This window comes from Pleuronectes platessa, chromosome 24 (assembly GCF_947347685.1).
Source record: "Pleuronectes platessa chromosome 24, fPlePla1.1, whole genome shotgun sequence".
Classification (NCBI taxonomy): Eukaryota; Metazoa; Chordata; class Actinopteri; order Pleuronectiformes; family Pleuronectidae; genus Pleuronectes; species Pleuronectes platessa.
This window is the reverse complement of record NC_070649.1, coordinates 1076548-1091524: the sequence shown is the minus strand read 5'-3', so window position 1 is coordinate 1091524 and position 14977 is coordinate 1076548. Positions and strand designations below refer to the sequence as shown.

General features: G+C 49.1%; 4 protein-coding genes across 6 annotated transcripts; 3 read left to right on the top strand and 1 right to left on the bottom strand.

The window, feature by feature from the left end:
- Nucleotides 1–285: 285 nt before the first annotated feature.
- On the top strand, nt 286–5590 carry LOC128431275 (cyclic AMP-responsive element-binding protein 1). The gene is made up of 8 exons (XM_053417547.1): nt 286–457; nt 1201–1294; nt 1377–1523; nt 1677–1777; nt 1864–2003; nt 2397–2567; nt 2674–2830; nt 3045–5590. The coding sequence occupies exons 2-8, from the start codon at nt 1208–1210 to the stop codon at nt 3187–3189; spliced, it is 948 nt and encodes a 315-aa protein (XP_053273522.1). The 5' UTR covers nt 286–457; nt 1201–1207; the 3' UTR covers nt 3190–5590.
- Nucleotides 4777–6624, bottom strand: mettl21a (methyltransferase 21A, HSPA lysine). Its single transcript, XM_053417548.1, has 3 exons — nt 6429–6624; nt 6209–6329; nt 4777–6007 (listed from the first exon to the last, which is right to left on the bottom strand). The coding sequence occupies exons 1-3, from the start codon at nt 6606–6608 to the stop codon at nt 5607–5609; spliced, it is 702 nt and encodes a 233-aa protein (XP_053273523.1). The 5' UTR covers nt 6609–6624; the 3' UTR covers nt 4777–5606.
- Nucleotides 6625–7177: 553 nt separating this feature from the next.
- On the top strand, nt 7178–10618 carry LOC128431274 (cyclin-Y-like protein 1). 3 transcript variants are annotated; one of them, XM_053417545.1, is made up of 11 exons: nt 7178–7391; nt 7600–7783; nt 7856–7930; nt 8011–8045; nt 8525–8625; nt 8888–8923; nt 9043–9094; nt 9187–9306; nt 9391–9557; nt 9648–9810; nt 9894–10618. In XM_053417545.1, exons 2-11 carry the CDS (start codon nt 7627–7629, stop codon nt 10008–10010), a joined length of 1023 nt encoding a protein of 340 aa, XP_053273520.1. In that variant the 5' UTR covers nt 7178–7391; nt 7600–7626; the 3' UTR covers nt 10011–10618. The 3 variants fall into 3 exon arrangements, with proteins under 3 accessions (XP_053273520.1, XP_053273519.1, XP_053273521.1); XM_053417544.1 differs by having other exon boundaries at nt 7178–7508; XM_053417546.1 differs by having other exon boundaries at nt 7178–7783; nt 8011–8075.
- A 1343-nt stretch (nt 10619–11961) lies between these two features.
- Nucleotides 11962–13059, top strand: LOC128431320 (olfactory receptor 1M1). The gene has a single exon (XM_053417600.1). The coding sequence runs from the start codon at nt 11962–11964 to the stop codon at nt 13057–13059; it is 1098 nt and encodes a 365-aa protein (XP_053273575.1).
- Nucleotides 13060–14977: the final 1918 nt, after the last annotated feature.

Genomic DNA, 14977 nt, shown 5'->3' with positions numbered 1-14977 from the left:
CCTCCTCGGCTCCTCTCGGCTCTCCCCGCCTCCCCTCGGCTCCTCTCGCCTCCACTCGGTTCTCCTCGGCTCCTCCAGGCTCCCCTCGGCTCTTCTCGGTTCTCATCGGCTCCTCCCGGCTCCCATCGCCTCCCCTCGGCTCCTCTCGCCTCCACTCGGTTCTCCTCGGCTCCTCCAGGCTCCCCTCGGCTCTTCTCGGTTCTCATCGGCTCCTGTCGGCTCTTCCCGCCTCCCCTCGGCTCCTCTCGGCTCCTCTCGCCTCCACTCGGCTCTTCCCGCCTCCTCTCGGCTCCGCTCGGCTCCTCTGATGTTGTCTGTCGTCGTCCCTCTCGTCCTCCTCTCAGTGTTGTTGTTCCCGGTGACGCGGCGGAGGTGTAGCCTGACGCGGGCTCTTACGTGTCGGCCTGAATAAAAGTGGAGCTCCGGAGCCCCGGGAGTGACGAAGCGAGTTGTGTCGGTAAGAGGATCTGATGTTTGCCGGGCAGATAAATGGCCGCCAGCAGCAGCCGCTAGTGTTCGATTCCCGCACAAAGCAACAAAGAGATCATGGCGGCGGAGGCTGTAGATGAGGCGGCGGCTCCAGCAGCGTGAACATGGACGAGCTGTTTTTAATAAAGTCCCCGAAGCGGCTAGCGGAGGCGGCTAACCCCGTTAGCTCACATTAACAGCGGCTCTCGCCCCGGAGCCTCCCGGGTTTGATCTACAGTCTCTGGGTCAAACCACAGGAACGATGCGTGCAGACATTTCCCTCCATGCTAACAGCTAGCATCCACTACTGCTAGCTCACCTAGCATTAGCTCCAGGTCCCCTCACAGTTGAATAAAAGCCCGCTGAGTCCCATCGCCGCTAGCTTCACTCGGTGCTTAGTGCGGGCTTGTTAGCATCTGTCTGCCGCTTGATGACCACCTAACACGGAGTTAGCATTAGCCTCCGGGTGGTAGCATAGCATTTCCAAGTAAAGGGGCTGATGTCACACATGGCTCCTGCTACGTGCACTTAGCACTTGAGGATAAATCAGTGTTGCTGCTGCAGGGAAACTCGTCCCCGGGCTTTTCTCCATGAATGCTATGCTAACGTGTGAAGCTAAGCCACACCCTCCCTTCAGCGACATGCACTGAAGTGGTGCACGCGACTCCAGGCGCCCGGAGCCTCTCCTCTGGTTTCACGATGCACCAACAAGCGGCCTCTCACTGTGTGCAGGTTACAGATGAAGATGGAGGCTGGCGCAGACACTCAGCAAAGTGGTGACACGGCTGTCTCCGAGTCTGAGGCCCAGCACATCACCCTGGCCCAGGTAGAGCTCGCACCCTGCGCCCCATGACACTGACCAGTGCAGAGTGGTGGGGGGCTGAATCTGTGTGTGTCCCTGTTTGCAGGCGTCCCTCGCTGCAGGCCAGGTGACCGCCAGTGGTCCCACAGTCACCTTAGTGCAGCTGCCCAACGGGCAGACGGTGCAGGTGCACGGAGTGATCCAGGCTGCACAGCCCTCTGTGATCCAGTCCCCTCAGGTCCAGACCGTACAGGTGAGACAGCCTCTGATCCACCTGGACGCTTCACTGCACAGAGAACAGTCACTCAATGCCACGAGTTTATCAAGAAGCATTCATAACTCAGTAGATATCAGACTCTTTAATAAATCCTGAGATTGAAGTGTGATGCTTTGTGTTGACTGTCAGATCTCGACCGTTGCTGAGAGCGAAGACTCTCAGGAGTCGGTGGACAGTGTGACCGACTGTCAGAAGAGGAGAGAGATCCTGTCCAGACGACCGTCCTACAGGTGAGTGGCTGCGCCTCCTCCGCACTTTGACCTCAGCTGTGAAGAGGAGGAGCAGGAAGCTGAGAGTTCTCTGCTCTGCTCCACAGGAAGATCCTGAACGACTTGTCGTCGGACCCTCCGGCCGTTCCTCGAATCGAGGAGGAGAAGTCGGAGGACGACTCGGCTCCCACCATCACCACCGTCACCATGCCGACCCCCATCTACCAGACCAGCAGCGGCCAGTACAGTGAGTACCTGTGGAGCACTGGGATTAAAAAGATCCAAATATATTGTACAACTTCCAAACCGCTGAGCATTCTGGGAAGTGAGCAAGTTCCTGTTGAGTTTATCTCACGTTCTGGTGATCAGAGGTTTTATGACACTGATCCTCCATTGTTTTATATCTTCATGGAGGGTTTAGTCAAATGTTCTAATGCAGTGGAGCGGTTGTGTTTGTGTTGGACACACATGACGGCTGCGCCACAGGAGCCCGGTCAACAGACACATTGTTTGATGTACACACAGGACGCCGCTGTGCAATGATTCCACATGTTGACACTAAAACAGACAGACAGAGCGTCCCGTGACGTCCTGTCCCCCGCTTCACTTGAGACTAACGTGTGACATCGTCCCTCTGTAGTCGCCATCACGCAGGGCGGGGCCATCCAGCTGGCCAATAACGGCACAGATGGATTGCAGACTCTGACCATGGCCAACGCCGGGGGCCAGTCTGGTGCCACCATCCTGCAGTACGCTCAGACCAGTGACGGCCAGCAGATCCTGGTGCCGAGCAACCAAGTGGTCGTACAAGGTGGGGACATAATTCAGCCTGAACCATTGAGACATGAAACCCAGGTTCAAAGTGTCGTGTGAGCTTCATGTCTCCGTCCTCATGTCTCCCCGTCTTCGTCCGTCAGCTGCTTCTGGAGACGTCCAGGCCTATCAGATCCGCACGGCCCCCACCAGCTCCATCACGTCCGGGGTGGTGATGGCCACCTCGCCCGCTCTGGGCTCAGGGACAGGAGCCCCAGAGGAGGTCACACGTAAAAGGGAGGTCCGGCTTATGAAAAACAGGTTTGTGTATTTACGTTGTGTCGTGTGTGTTACCTGATGGGGCTGTTAGTTAAATCTCTGCTACAGTGAACATCTTGAAATGACCATTATCCAGAAAGTGGGAGCAGAAATAGATCAGTAAAAACCACCCTGATCTAACGGAGCAGGCGATTGGATAATGTTTTGTTCATGAGGCTTGTGCATTGGAGACTCACTCCTTTACTCCGTCCCACAGAGAGGCCGCCCGCGAGTGTCGCAGGAAGAAGAAGGAGTACGTCAAGTGTCTGGAGAACCGCGTGGCCGTGCTGGAGAACCAGAACAAAACCCTCATCGAGGAACTGAAAGCCCTCAAAGACTTGTACTGCCACAAATCAGAGTAGAATCTTCACCCAACGCCTGCCAGGAGCCGGCTCGGTGCCCGTCTGTCGCCCCCCCCGCACAGAGACTCAGCTCAGAGACGCTCCTGGACGCCGCCGCCCCTTTTCTACTCTTTGCTTTCTTTATAAAGACTGCGGTAAATCTGTAAAGTGACTCACCAGGATTACAACAAAATGACCCCCCCCCCCCCCCCCTCTTCTCCCGTCACCGGTTTTAAATCCTAAACCTGCTCCCATCGGGCTGACGGCGTGGAAGCTGTGCAGACCTCGACAGGGTCCTCGCGGTGAAGCGGTGGAACGGACAATGAGACGGTTTTTGTTTCACGCCGCCAAAGGGAAGCGTTCCAGTCACTGGACGAATCGGGCGACATCACCAGCAGCGGGGAACCGCTCGATACCGTCACCACCGACCGACACCGACCGACATTTTTACACTTTCAAATCCTGAGACGCTCTGAAGTCTCGGTTTCCTTTTGTGTGCGACGTTTGTAATCGTAACTGAGCTCTCGCATTAACATCTGTTACTTACTAATGCTTTGAACTATAGATTGACTGCGTCATGGATATTTTATCTTTTGGTTTATGTGTAAGATTCCATGCTCTGATGATGCCATTTGCTTTTTGTTGAACTCTTGTTTACCTTGCCTTTACACATGGAACACAAAACTGACCGTTGGATTGTGACATTGGGTTCACGTTAGTTGCAGCTTTAAGAAACGTGGTTATGGCTGAAGGACGTGGACGGCACTGAATCTGGAAATCCCACATTTAAATCACTGATATTCAAGTGTTCTCAGCCATAACTGATTTCATATTACAACCATCTTCTAAATTAAACTGAGAAGAGGATCAATTTGAAAAGTCGGAGTTTGTCCCCATTAATCTACAGACACATCTGACTTCCTCTCGTTTTTTATCTGCCTCCTGTTGGTCAAAATTTGTAAACTTGTTGCTGGTGCAAATATTGTTTAAACAAAATTCTTTTTTTTTTAAATTGTCTATATTTGTTATTCAGTTCGCCCTGTTTTTAAAGTTAGTTTCATGAATTCTGAAAAAAGAGCCTTATGTGTTGATGCAACAGGAGAATATTTCACATTTCAGAGACGTGTGGCCCTTCACTGGTGCGTCTGTGTATTTCACTCTTGCATAATGCCACTGTCTTTTTATTTTTATTTTGGGAACGCTTCAAATAATGCTGTACCCGATTGTTGACAACTGTATGTCGAGGTGTCAAGATTGTGTTTACAGGATTAGAGGCATTCGCACTTTCTTTGCTTAAACAATCCGACCACATTTCACACGCCGTCATCCCCCCCCCGCCCGGGTGAGAAGCCTCTTTAGGGTTTTACACAGAGAAGCAGTTATTCATCACCAAGTGTCTGTGGGCGTTCTGTTGTTCATTATCATCACATATTGATCAGGAGGTAAAAGTACAGATATCTTACCTGAAAGTTACTCCAGTAAAAGTAAAGGTCACCCGTAAGAACAAGTCTTAAAGTCGCTCATATTAAATGTACTACAGTATCACAAGTACCAATCTTAAAAATGCTAAGTGCTTTTTATCGTCTATACAAACACAAGACAACCTAACATTGTTCTCTTCAGGGTTTATTTCAAATGACTGGAAAAATTATAACAAAATTATAAAAATATACTGTATAATTTTACAACTGCCCAGATGCTGAGGTTCAAGTAGTAATGGACAAATGCATCTGAACATCTAGAGACAACAAAGAACCAACAGAATAAACAAGTGCCTCTTGTGTCTGCCTGAGAACACTAACAGACCAGTGTAACCAACAGATTCTGTAAATATCACTAAACATGGACCTTCCACTTTCTGAGCAGGAATAACACACGATGCCCCTTATGAATAATAAACACTGAACCGAGCACCTGGATTGTCTAAAGGGAATACATGGGAAATGTGCTGGTGTTGATGAAGTCCCAGATCTAGAGGAAGTAAAACTCTTAAAGATTCTGAAGGTGAACCTGCAGAGGGATCGTTACCGGTACAGCCTGTAAAATCACTGATATTCACGTGGGCTCAGCCATAACTGATATAATATAAAAACCATCTTCTCAAAGAAAAACTAAATGAAACTGAGTAGCGGATCAATTTGAACACTCAGTGTTTGCTCCCAGTGATTCAGAGAAAGGAAAGTGGCTCCACACGTGAACACGAGACAGTGAGCCGAGTGGACGTGTTCACGCTAACAGTCCTACAGGCTTTTAGGAGTTATGTATAGTCATGACAGTTATATGCTTTTTTTATGTTGCTTTTGGATTTTTGTACACACAGTTTCTAAGTGTCAGCACCAACCTGTATGATACAGTGCATTCTGTCAGAGCTATTCAAATATTACACTTTTGGCAGCTGGTAATAAATGTGTTTCTGGTAAAATGTCCAGTTCCATGTGTCATAACTCCGCCCGGGGCTCCGGCAGCTTCCAGGCCTTGTAGATGTGGATGTCCCTCTGCTGGTCGTAGTGCACCTCCTCCACCCTGAAGCGCTCCTTCAGCAGGCCCAGGAAGCGAGTGTCCCGCTCGTAGCGGATCTTGCAGGCCAGCAGCACGGCGGTGGCGTCCGAGCACAGGTGCTCCAGCGTCTGCAGCAGCGGCACGAACGTGTCCTCCAGGTAAACGATGTCCGCCCCCAGCACCAGGTCGAACCCCCCGGCGGGGTAGCGGTCCAGGCCCTGACCCCAGGTCAGCTCGGACACCGTGGCTGAGCCCTGGCAGCCTGGAGGCAGGTTGGACTTCACGTTGGTGGAGAGCAGGTCCAGGGCCGACGCTCGGTCGGTGACGGTCACTTCAGCTCCTGGAAGATCAAATAAACACGTGAACTCAGATCAGTCACTGTGGCCAAGGCAACACTATGCAGCAGCGCCCCCTGCTGACACACGTGAGTATTGTTCCATGAAGGACCCCAGCGCAGCAGGGGCCAGATGTGTTGCTGAAACCGTGATGTAATTTCCTCTGTGTGCAGTAGGTGGCGCTGTGCTCGTGTTCAGGTTCTCACCCAGTAAAGCAGCCACGATACCCGCGAGTCCAGTTCCAGCTCCCAGTTCAATCACCCGCTTCCCCTTCAGCTTCAGCTTCAGCTCCCCCTCCTGCTCCATGTACACGGACAGGACCACAGCCTGCACACACACGTCACATGTCAGCAAACACGTTATTTACATGTAAACAACATGTTATTTACATGTCCTGGTGGACGGGCGGGACAGTGAGCGTCTCACCGCGTCCCACAGCACAGCAGCGACTCCATGTCTCCTCCAGTCCTGGGACACAGTGACGCGATGGGAGTTGAACTCGAACTGGGCGGACGCGCTGTGAAGCTTCGACAGAAGAGGGGAACTGTTCTCTACGTAAGGAACCAGCGCCATGTTGTTCTCCTCCTGTGTGACGCAGCTGCACATGCGCACTGAGGCTCTTTCGCGTCCCGGCCCATCGTGTAACAGCCTGGCAGGACGCGACCAATGGAAAAGCCCGGTGTTACGATGTGGGTGTGTCTTCAGAGGGTTTAATCCATAGGAAGGGGGCGGGGCTTTATATGGACTCCAATCGGCGCTCGGGAAGTTGATTGACAGCAGCAGGTAAGTACCACATATCGCTCTTGCTTTCAAAATAAAAGCCGAGAAGCTATAACTACCGGGAATTTTACAATTGAAAATTGAATCGTATTGTTTTAGTTTCATTTGTTTCATAATGATAATTTTAACAGTTTATTATATAATGTATCTCCTCTTGATATTATAGGTGTCTATTGGCATTGTTGTTATGTTGTGGGCCCTATTTTAGAAATAGTTTGTTACTGTTAAAATGCCCTTTCTTTTTGATTGTAAAACCTAGTAACATTTTATGCCTATCCAAATTTTGACCGTTTACTTTCTCTGCTTATTCCTCTACTTATTAATATTATTATTGTCGCTTCTGTGCGAAATCTTGAGTTGGGACTCTTATTGTGATCAGCGGAAGCAGGAAGCGAGTGATCTCCCGGTGAGGGTTTGACAGTCCCGGACGTGTCCCCCGCTGCTGTGACGGTGTTGAAGCTAACGCTGCTAACACGGTTCAACTCCCCGGTTCCGGAGACATGTCCGCCGCCTCCGCCACCTCCTCTGGGGCCGGTCCCGCTCAGTGAGTCCGTGTTTACCCGTGGAGAGGACTTCCTGTGGGGGAAGATGGACGCGCACCGGACCCAGGTGTTAGCATTAGCCGGCTAGCATGTCGTGTAGTTCTTAATCTGCTGCGTGAAATGACTTGATAAAACTCACACTCCCAGAATCCTCCACTCTCACGCGCACGGAGGCGTCATCGCTGTGAGCATGCCCTGTTAACCCGCTTCTCTAACTAGTCCCCTGGTTGAGTTCACCTCCGCTAACTACCACTGTCACTGTGTATGGGAAACAGCGCCCCCTTTAGCCGAGCTCATCGACCATGGGAGGCTCCGTGTCCTGCTGCTCCTCGGGAGAAACTCCCAAGATCTCCCGGAGGGAGGTGGAGCTAGAGGAGTGTCCCATCACCACCGCGGAGGACGTGAGTGAGGACACCGGGACATACCTGCAGCACATCAGTGACCGGGAGCTTCCGGACGGTGAGTGTCTGTCTCCAGAGATCTGATGTGTCCATGTCCACCATCACTCACTTTGTCTCTATGTCCTCACAGAACTCGCCCAGGAGTCGAACCCGTCCGATCATCCCAGAGCCAGCACGCTGTTCCTCAACAAGTCGCAGACGGACGGTAAAGATGTCCTCACTGTAGCTGTGTCTGTCCTCGTCTTCTGCAGACACACGTCTAACACACGTTTCCTCTCATTGCAGTGCGGGAGAAAAGGAAAAGCAACTACTTGAATCACGTAAGTGACCGAGGAGGTTCTCCTGAAAGTGTGAGTGACCGAGGAGAAGGCCTGAGTCAGGTGCTCCGGACTTTCTCCTGAGAAATGTTCCAGTGAGTCCAGAGCAGGAACCTGGAAGAACGTAAAGATCTCAGGATGAAGAAGAGGAGCCGTACACTTAGAAGATGAAGACGTCAACTTGGAAACACGAGGAGATTTTAGTCTCTTTTCTAATCTGTTGTCGTCAGAAAGAAATCGATAATTAAACCCAGGAACGTTTATTTTAGAGAAAATATTGTGAAGAGAGGACAAATGGCATCATTCATGTCAACATTTCTCCCGTTGAGCTTTTAACGTTTGTTTTTGAAACACTTTTATCTGATTTGTTGAAATCATCTCCTATAAGTGAAGTCGTCTGAAGAAGTGAAATAACCAATCCGGGCTGTAGCTCGGACATTTCTCCAGATTGTCTCTAATCGTCCTCTTTGTCTCTGACACAGATGTCTCCCGGGCTCCTGACGAAAAAGTACAGCTCCTGCTCCACGATCTTCATCGACGACAGCACCGTCAGCCAGCCCAACCTCAAGAGCACCATCAAGTGGTGAGTGACGTCCCCTCTGTCCCCTCTGTCCCCTCCGTCCCCTCCGTCCCCTCCGTCCCCTCCGTCCCCTCTGTCCCCTCCGTCCCCTCCGTCCCCTCTGTCCCCTCCGTCCCCTCCGTCCCCTCTGTCCCCTCCGTCCCCTCCGTCCCCTCCGTCCCCTCTGTCCCCTCCGTCCCCTCCGTCCCCTCTGTCACACCGTCACCGGACAAGTGAAGCTTCTGATGGAAAGAATAATAAAATGATGTTTGTGTGTCTGTTGCAGCGTCGCTTTGGCCATTTACTATCATATAAAGAACAGGTAGGAGGAGTTTGTGTTTATAGAAGTATAAAGAAGATGACACACTTTGTAAAACTGTGTCAAACTATTTAATTAGCTCATTTAACCTTTAACGTGAGTTTGTTCTTCTTCTCCTGCAGAGACTCAAACCGCTCGCTGGAGATCTTCGACGAGAAGAAGCACCCCCTGTCGGTGAGTGGAGGTATTTCATTACTTAGAGCCGATGAAGCCGGTGGCTACTGCTCCGATGAAGAAGTGATGACGATGACTTTCTGCTCCCACAGAGAGAAAAGGTCCCAGACGACTACGCCGTGGTCGACCCCGAGCACAAGCTCATCTACCGCTTCATCCGGACGCTCTTCAGCTCGGCGCAGCTCACCGCCGAGTGCGCCATCGTCACTCTGGTGCGTTCGATCCCCGACACGTGATCTCTGTGGATCAGATGTGCGTGTACTTCCTGTGTGAACGCGTGGGCGTGTGTTTGACAGGTGTACCTGGAGAGGCTGCTGACCTACGCTGAGATGGACATCTGTCCCTGTAACTGGAAGAGGATTGTTCTCGGCGCCATCCTGCTGGCCTCTAAGGTCTGGGACGACCAGGCCGTGTGGAACGTGGACTACTGCCAGATCCTCAAAGATATCACCGTGGAGGACATGTGAGCTCCATTCGATCTATAATACTTGGATCAGTAGATTGATTCTCATCCCCGTCTGAGCTGTTTCACTCTCTGATTGTGTCTCTGCAGGAACGAGATGGAGCGTCACTTCCTGGAGCTGCTCCAGTTCAACATTAACGTCCCAGCCAGCGTCTACGCCAAGTATTACTTTGACCTGCGCTCGCTGGCGGACGAGAACAACCTCAGCTTCCCGCTGGAGCCGCTCGGCAACAAACGGGCCCAGAAGCTGGAGGTGAGTGGATCCGCTCTGCAGAGGAACACGTCTGATTTCACATTGTTTGGTTTCCTGTTGCTCAGATCTGTTCATGTCTGCAGGCGATCTCCAGGCTGTGTGAGGACAAGTACAAGAACATGTGTAAAAACGCCATGAGGAGGTCGGTCAGCGCCGACAACCTGATCGGCCTCAAGAAATCCAACGCGGTGCTCTCCTAAGCCTGCAGCGGCCATCTTCCCCGTGGCGAGGAGGAGGGGGAGCAACGGGATGCCACGCTGCGCTCGAGACACGTTTCAGAAGTACGATTTCACGTGAGCAGATGAAAAGTTCCATCGCAAAAATGTTAGATGTGGATTTTTGAAGAAGAGCATAAAAAAAAAGAGTTTACCACACAGTATCTAAAATATTAGGAACTTGAGGTTCTACGTTTTAAAGCATGGTAATCCGAAGAATCTTTTTATTTCGAATTGTGGACATTAAACGTTGGAAGGAATCAGCACGAAAACGTTTCCAGACGCCACAACTCCAGGACCTCGTCGTCCTTTTTCTTCCTCTCTTTCCCCCCCCCCCCCCCCCCCATCACTCCCTCAGTCGCTCGGGGAGTTTCTTCTTCTGTGGCTTCGTTGCCTCATCGCTCACCAAGCCGCGTCCTCTCTCCGTTCTCCAGGCGCTGGCGACACGTCGTGAACTACCCTGTGGTGTAGTTCTGCACACGGACAAAGAGGTTTTGTTTTGCTTACTGTGTAGGCTCCTATAGCTGTGAAATGTACGACTTTATTTAATTCAAAAATAAATTTCAGTCGCTGTTTAAAATCAAGGATGTTAAGGGATGTGTTGGTCTTTTGTCAAATAACAAATTTCACTGGTTGTAAGGTTGAATTTGAGGGGAGCTCAGTAGGTGACATTGTAATATCTATCAACAACGCAGAAATGATTCGCAAGCACTTAACACATTCATACTGTTAATAAGACAAAAGTTTATTAATATAGAACTTTTTAAAAAACACATCTAGTGCCTCTCAGACAGAGAAACAGAAAACACAAATGTGTTATCTTGGACATTATAGAAGTAATGAATGGAGGATAGGGACGATGGCTCTGCAGCTGGGGGCCTCCAGCAACAGAGATCCATTAGTCCTCCATAGACTCACATCCCTCACAGCTCAAAAACACTCTACTGTGTGATCTGCAGAATGTCCCTGACGTGTGTAAATTATAGGTACTGTACCTATACTGCTTAAGTGCAGGAGAAAGTTGTACAAGCACCCTTGAATTTGTACATAATAACACAGGAAGCTGGAGCTACTTGTCCGCCCACTCTCTTTAAAGAAACATGTTATGTATAACCCCCCCCCATCAGAACAGGATTTGATGAATGTATTGTCATGGTGACGGACAGCAGGTGTCGTTCTCCATTTTCCTTCACTTCCATCTTTAGACTGTTTCCATTGTACGCTATCTCCACATGTGAGGTAATTAACAGGCTTCAGGATGTCAGATCAAATTCAACCACCTAGTGACACATAGTTATGAATAGGTTTATGAAATGATGAGTAATTGAGTAATTGCTTTTTAGACTTTTTGTTTAAAACACGTCATGAACAATGTGACACAAACGTATTTTATATCATAAAAATAAGAACTATTAAATCAAGAAAAGCAATAAAGCACACTAACATAATGTTAGAAGGAGATGTGGCAACAAACAAACAGCAAAACTAAATTAATTAACATTAAGATAAAATAATGATTTTCTAAAAGTAATTAGAAAAACTAAATAATAAAGATTAGAAATATGTTCAAATTGTTAAGGTAAAACAAAAATAACAAACAAATGTTAAATAATAATGGTGAAATAAAAAGGCTAAAATAAAACTATGGAGATAATATAATGCCTAAAAGGATTAAAAATATGTAATATGGATAAAATAATACAATTTGAAAATTATATATTAAAATGGTTTATGATATCAAATAGAAAAACGAACATGTAGTACATTAACCTTTCTGATCATATGATGTGAACCTTTCTATTTAAGTGGAGCTGCTTTTTCCAGATCTCCTTGAAACCCTTTGATTGCTCCTCCTCACATATTCACATTACTCTGACATGCTGGACGTCTTTCTTCAAACAGCTTTCATTTCAGAAAGCGATCTGTGACTATAACAATGGACCTCTACTCAAACGACTCCACCTCCGGTTCGCCCGGTGAGACGACCGCGGCCAACTGGACTCAACCTGTGGATCGGACCTGGGACTTTTCCCTCTCAGAGAAAACCTCCCTGACTCTTTTCCTCGTGTTTCTGGTCTGTGCACTTTTTTCTTTGATGGCTAACGGACTGCTCTTCTTTCTGACAGTGAGATACAAGCAGCTCCTCTGGCAGCCTCAGTACATCCTGCTGAGTAACATAGCCGCCTGTGGTTTTGGGATGACCCTCATCACCACGTGTGTTGTGTTATCGTCCGTTGTGCGTAATCAGGCTCAGCTGTTCGGAAGCTGGTGCATCGTAAGGGTCTGTATCTTGCGTTTTTTTTTCCTGACGTCCCAGACATCTCTGGCTCTCATGGCCGTCGAACGCTACATATTCATCTGCCACGGCATCCACTACCTCAGACTGATCCACACCAGCAGCGTGCACATCAGTTTGGGACTCCTCTGGCTTCTCAGCTGGGTGGTAAGCATTCATGGAGGGTTGGTGCTGAACCAGATGAAGCTCGGCCCCCAGCAGCAAACCAGCGGGTTACTGTGTGACACCATCTCCATCAAGGAACTCCTAACCCTGGAAGAGAATCTGCAGCTTTTCATGCCCCCGTGTGTCATCTCAACTTTCTGCATCCTGACCATCTGCTGCTGCTACGGCTGCATGTATCGGGCGGCGCTGAGGGTGAGCGCGGCACTTAGATGTAATAACCACCGAGCCAACCGCACCGTGGGACTTTACCTCCTCTTTTTTCTGCTTCTGAAGCTGCCAAGCATGTTTTTCATCATCCTCGTCGTGATGGGGGAAACGAAGAGCCCCACCTTGAGGATCCTCACACCCTTACTGACGCCCCTGCTCTTCACGATCCCCCCGTGCATCACCGCAGCGTTCCTCCTCCTCCGCAACCCGCAGATAAAGCAGCTGCTCTTTACCGTGTGCCGTCAGCTGTGTCTGTGGACGAAGGTGGAGGATCTCCAGCACGACCCGGTGGAGCACGCGAGTCAGGACGAAGAGGACAATCCGGTTACACCTCCCCCGTTACCAGGAAACGCTCAGAGGACTTGAAATAAAGACCTTTTTATTCCTCTCGCTGCACACGGTGATGAGACGGCATTTGTTTTGTGTAAAAGTGAAGTGCTCCAATCAAACAAGGCTTATTGCTGACTTGTAGGTTTGTGTTATGTTCAGTGTAGACACGTGATTTCAGGTTAATATGACTTTGATAGTTCTTATAGACAAAGTTTTGAAACATCTAAATGTGGTCATTGAGGTTGTGTGTGTGTGTGTAATTAAATATACTCTTCATTCATGAATAAAAAAACATTTGTGTGGTATTCTGCTTCTTATTCTGTACAAGTCATGGATACATCCAACCACTCTGACCAGGAGGGCACAGCGAATGGGTTTTGAGAATCTGCTGCCACCTGACAGGAGCAGGGACACATGCTGGAAAGGTCATGCATGTTTTCTGGCGTCGCCGCCGCTCATGATCTTTACTCTGCAGAGATAATGTGTTTGGAGGAGCTCGTCCCGACTCAGTTTGCTTCATAGGCAGAAAGGGGTTTTATCCTCACATCATAATTCACCGGTGTTTCAGTCTGTGCAGGAGCAGAATCGGTGGTTTCATGAAAGTGACCAGGAGCTGCCGGCGCTCACATTCAGAGACGTGACGTCTGAATCAGAGACTGAATCTAAGAATGCACGACATGTCTCCACCTCCCAGTGTTGCCAACTCCTCAGTAAGGAAAGTAGCTATTGGCTGTCCTAAAAGTCGCTGAATGAAGTCATTGCCTAATTTGCATAATTGTAAAACAGCGAGTAGGACGTACAGAAAGGGAGAAAGAAACACCCTAAATATGTTTAGAACTACAAATAAGCTTTCTTCTACAGAAGCGTATTACATTCACTTCACAAAAAATTATCCTTTTTTTTTTTTAGATAATTATCTCGGAAATTCTGAGATAAATGCCAAAAAATAAAAAATGAATGCAATACGCTTCCGTGTTCTTCTGTTGATTATTATTTTTTTTAATCTTGCCATTGAAATAGGCCATCACTTCTCAAAATAACTTCATGACTTTAATTTATCTAGACCCACATACATAAATCAATTTTGTCCTGAATTGTTAAGTGTTAGAATATCAAATTGAATCAAAAGGCTGTTATGTGGGGTGGAACTGCCAGCGCTACGTCCAACCCTCCTTTATCCGGGCCTGGGACCGGCTAAATGATCCGAAAGAGACGCTCTGGTTTCTAAAGTCTTTAAAGGTCCCATAAGTTAAGATTGTTTGAAGCCACAAACACTTTAAATCGTTTCTGTCCTTGAGGAGTATTTATCCTCCAGGTTGCTGGTTGCAGACTTGTAGTTCCCACGTGCAGCAGCAGAGGGCAGTGCTGCGTTTGCTAAAGCTCGGCAATCAGACTGCAGGTGTGAGATGTGTTAATGTGACATCCTGAGCTCTGGTGTTGGCATCAGCGTCAGACGTGGACACAACCCGGCCTCCGTCGAGTGAGAGGGACGACGGCTGCACGGTGGATCGATCCATTATTGATGATGTAATGCAGAAGGGATCAACGGGGACGTTCCACTTCAAAACATCTCCAATGAGAGAAGAAGACAGAGTGCAACGTGTGCAACGTGTGCACCGGGTCAGCGCTTTAAAACCTGCACCTTTTCAAACCCACTGCACAGAAGGCACATGAAAAGTGTCTGAAATGAATAGTGTACATGAGTGTGTGTGTGTGTGTGTGTGTGTGTGTGTGTGTGTGTGTGTGTGTCCTGCAGGGATCACAGTGCCAGTGCAGCTTCATTAATCTCTCGGCATTATGGGAGTTGTCCGAACTCGAAAAGAGGGCCAGAGAGAGCAGGGCGCCCCCTGGGGGAGTCGCTCCGTTTACCCTCCACACACTCGGGTCACCCCTCACATCACATCGTCTTCAGCTGCACTATGTCCAACCCTTCAGTCAGCGCTGCTGCTGCTGA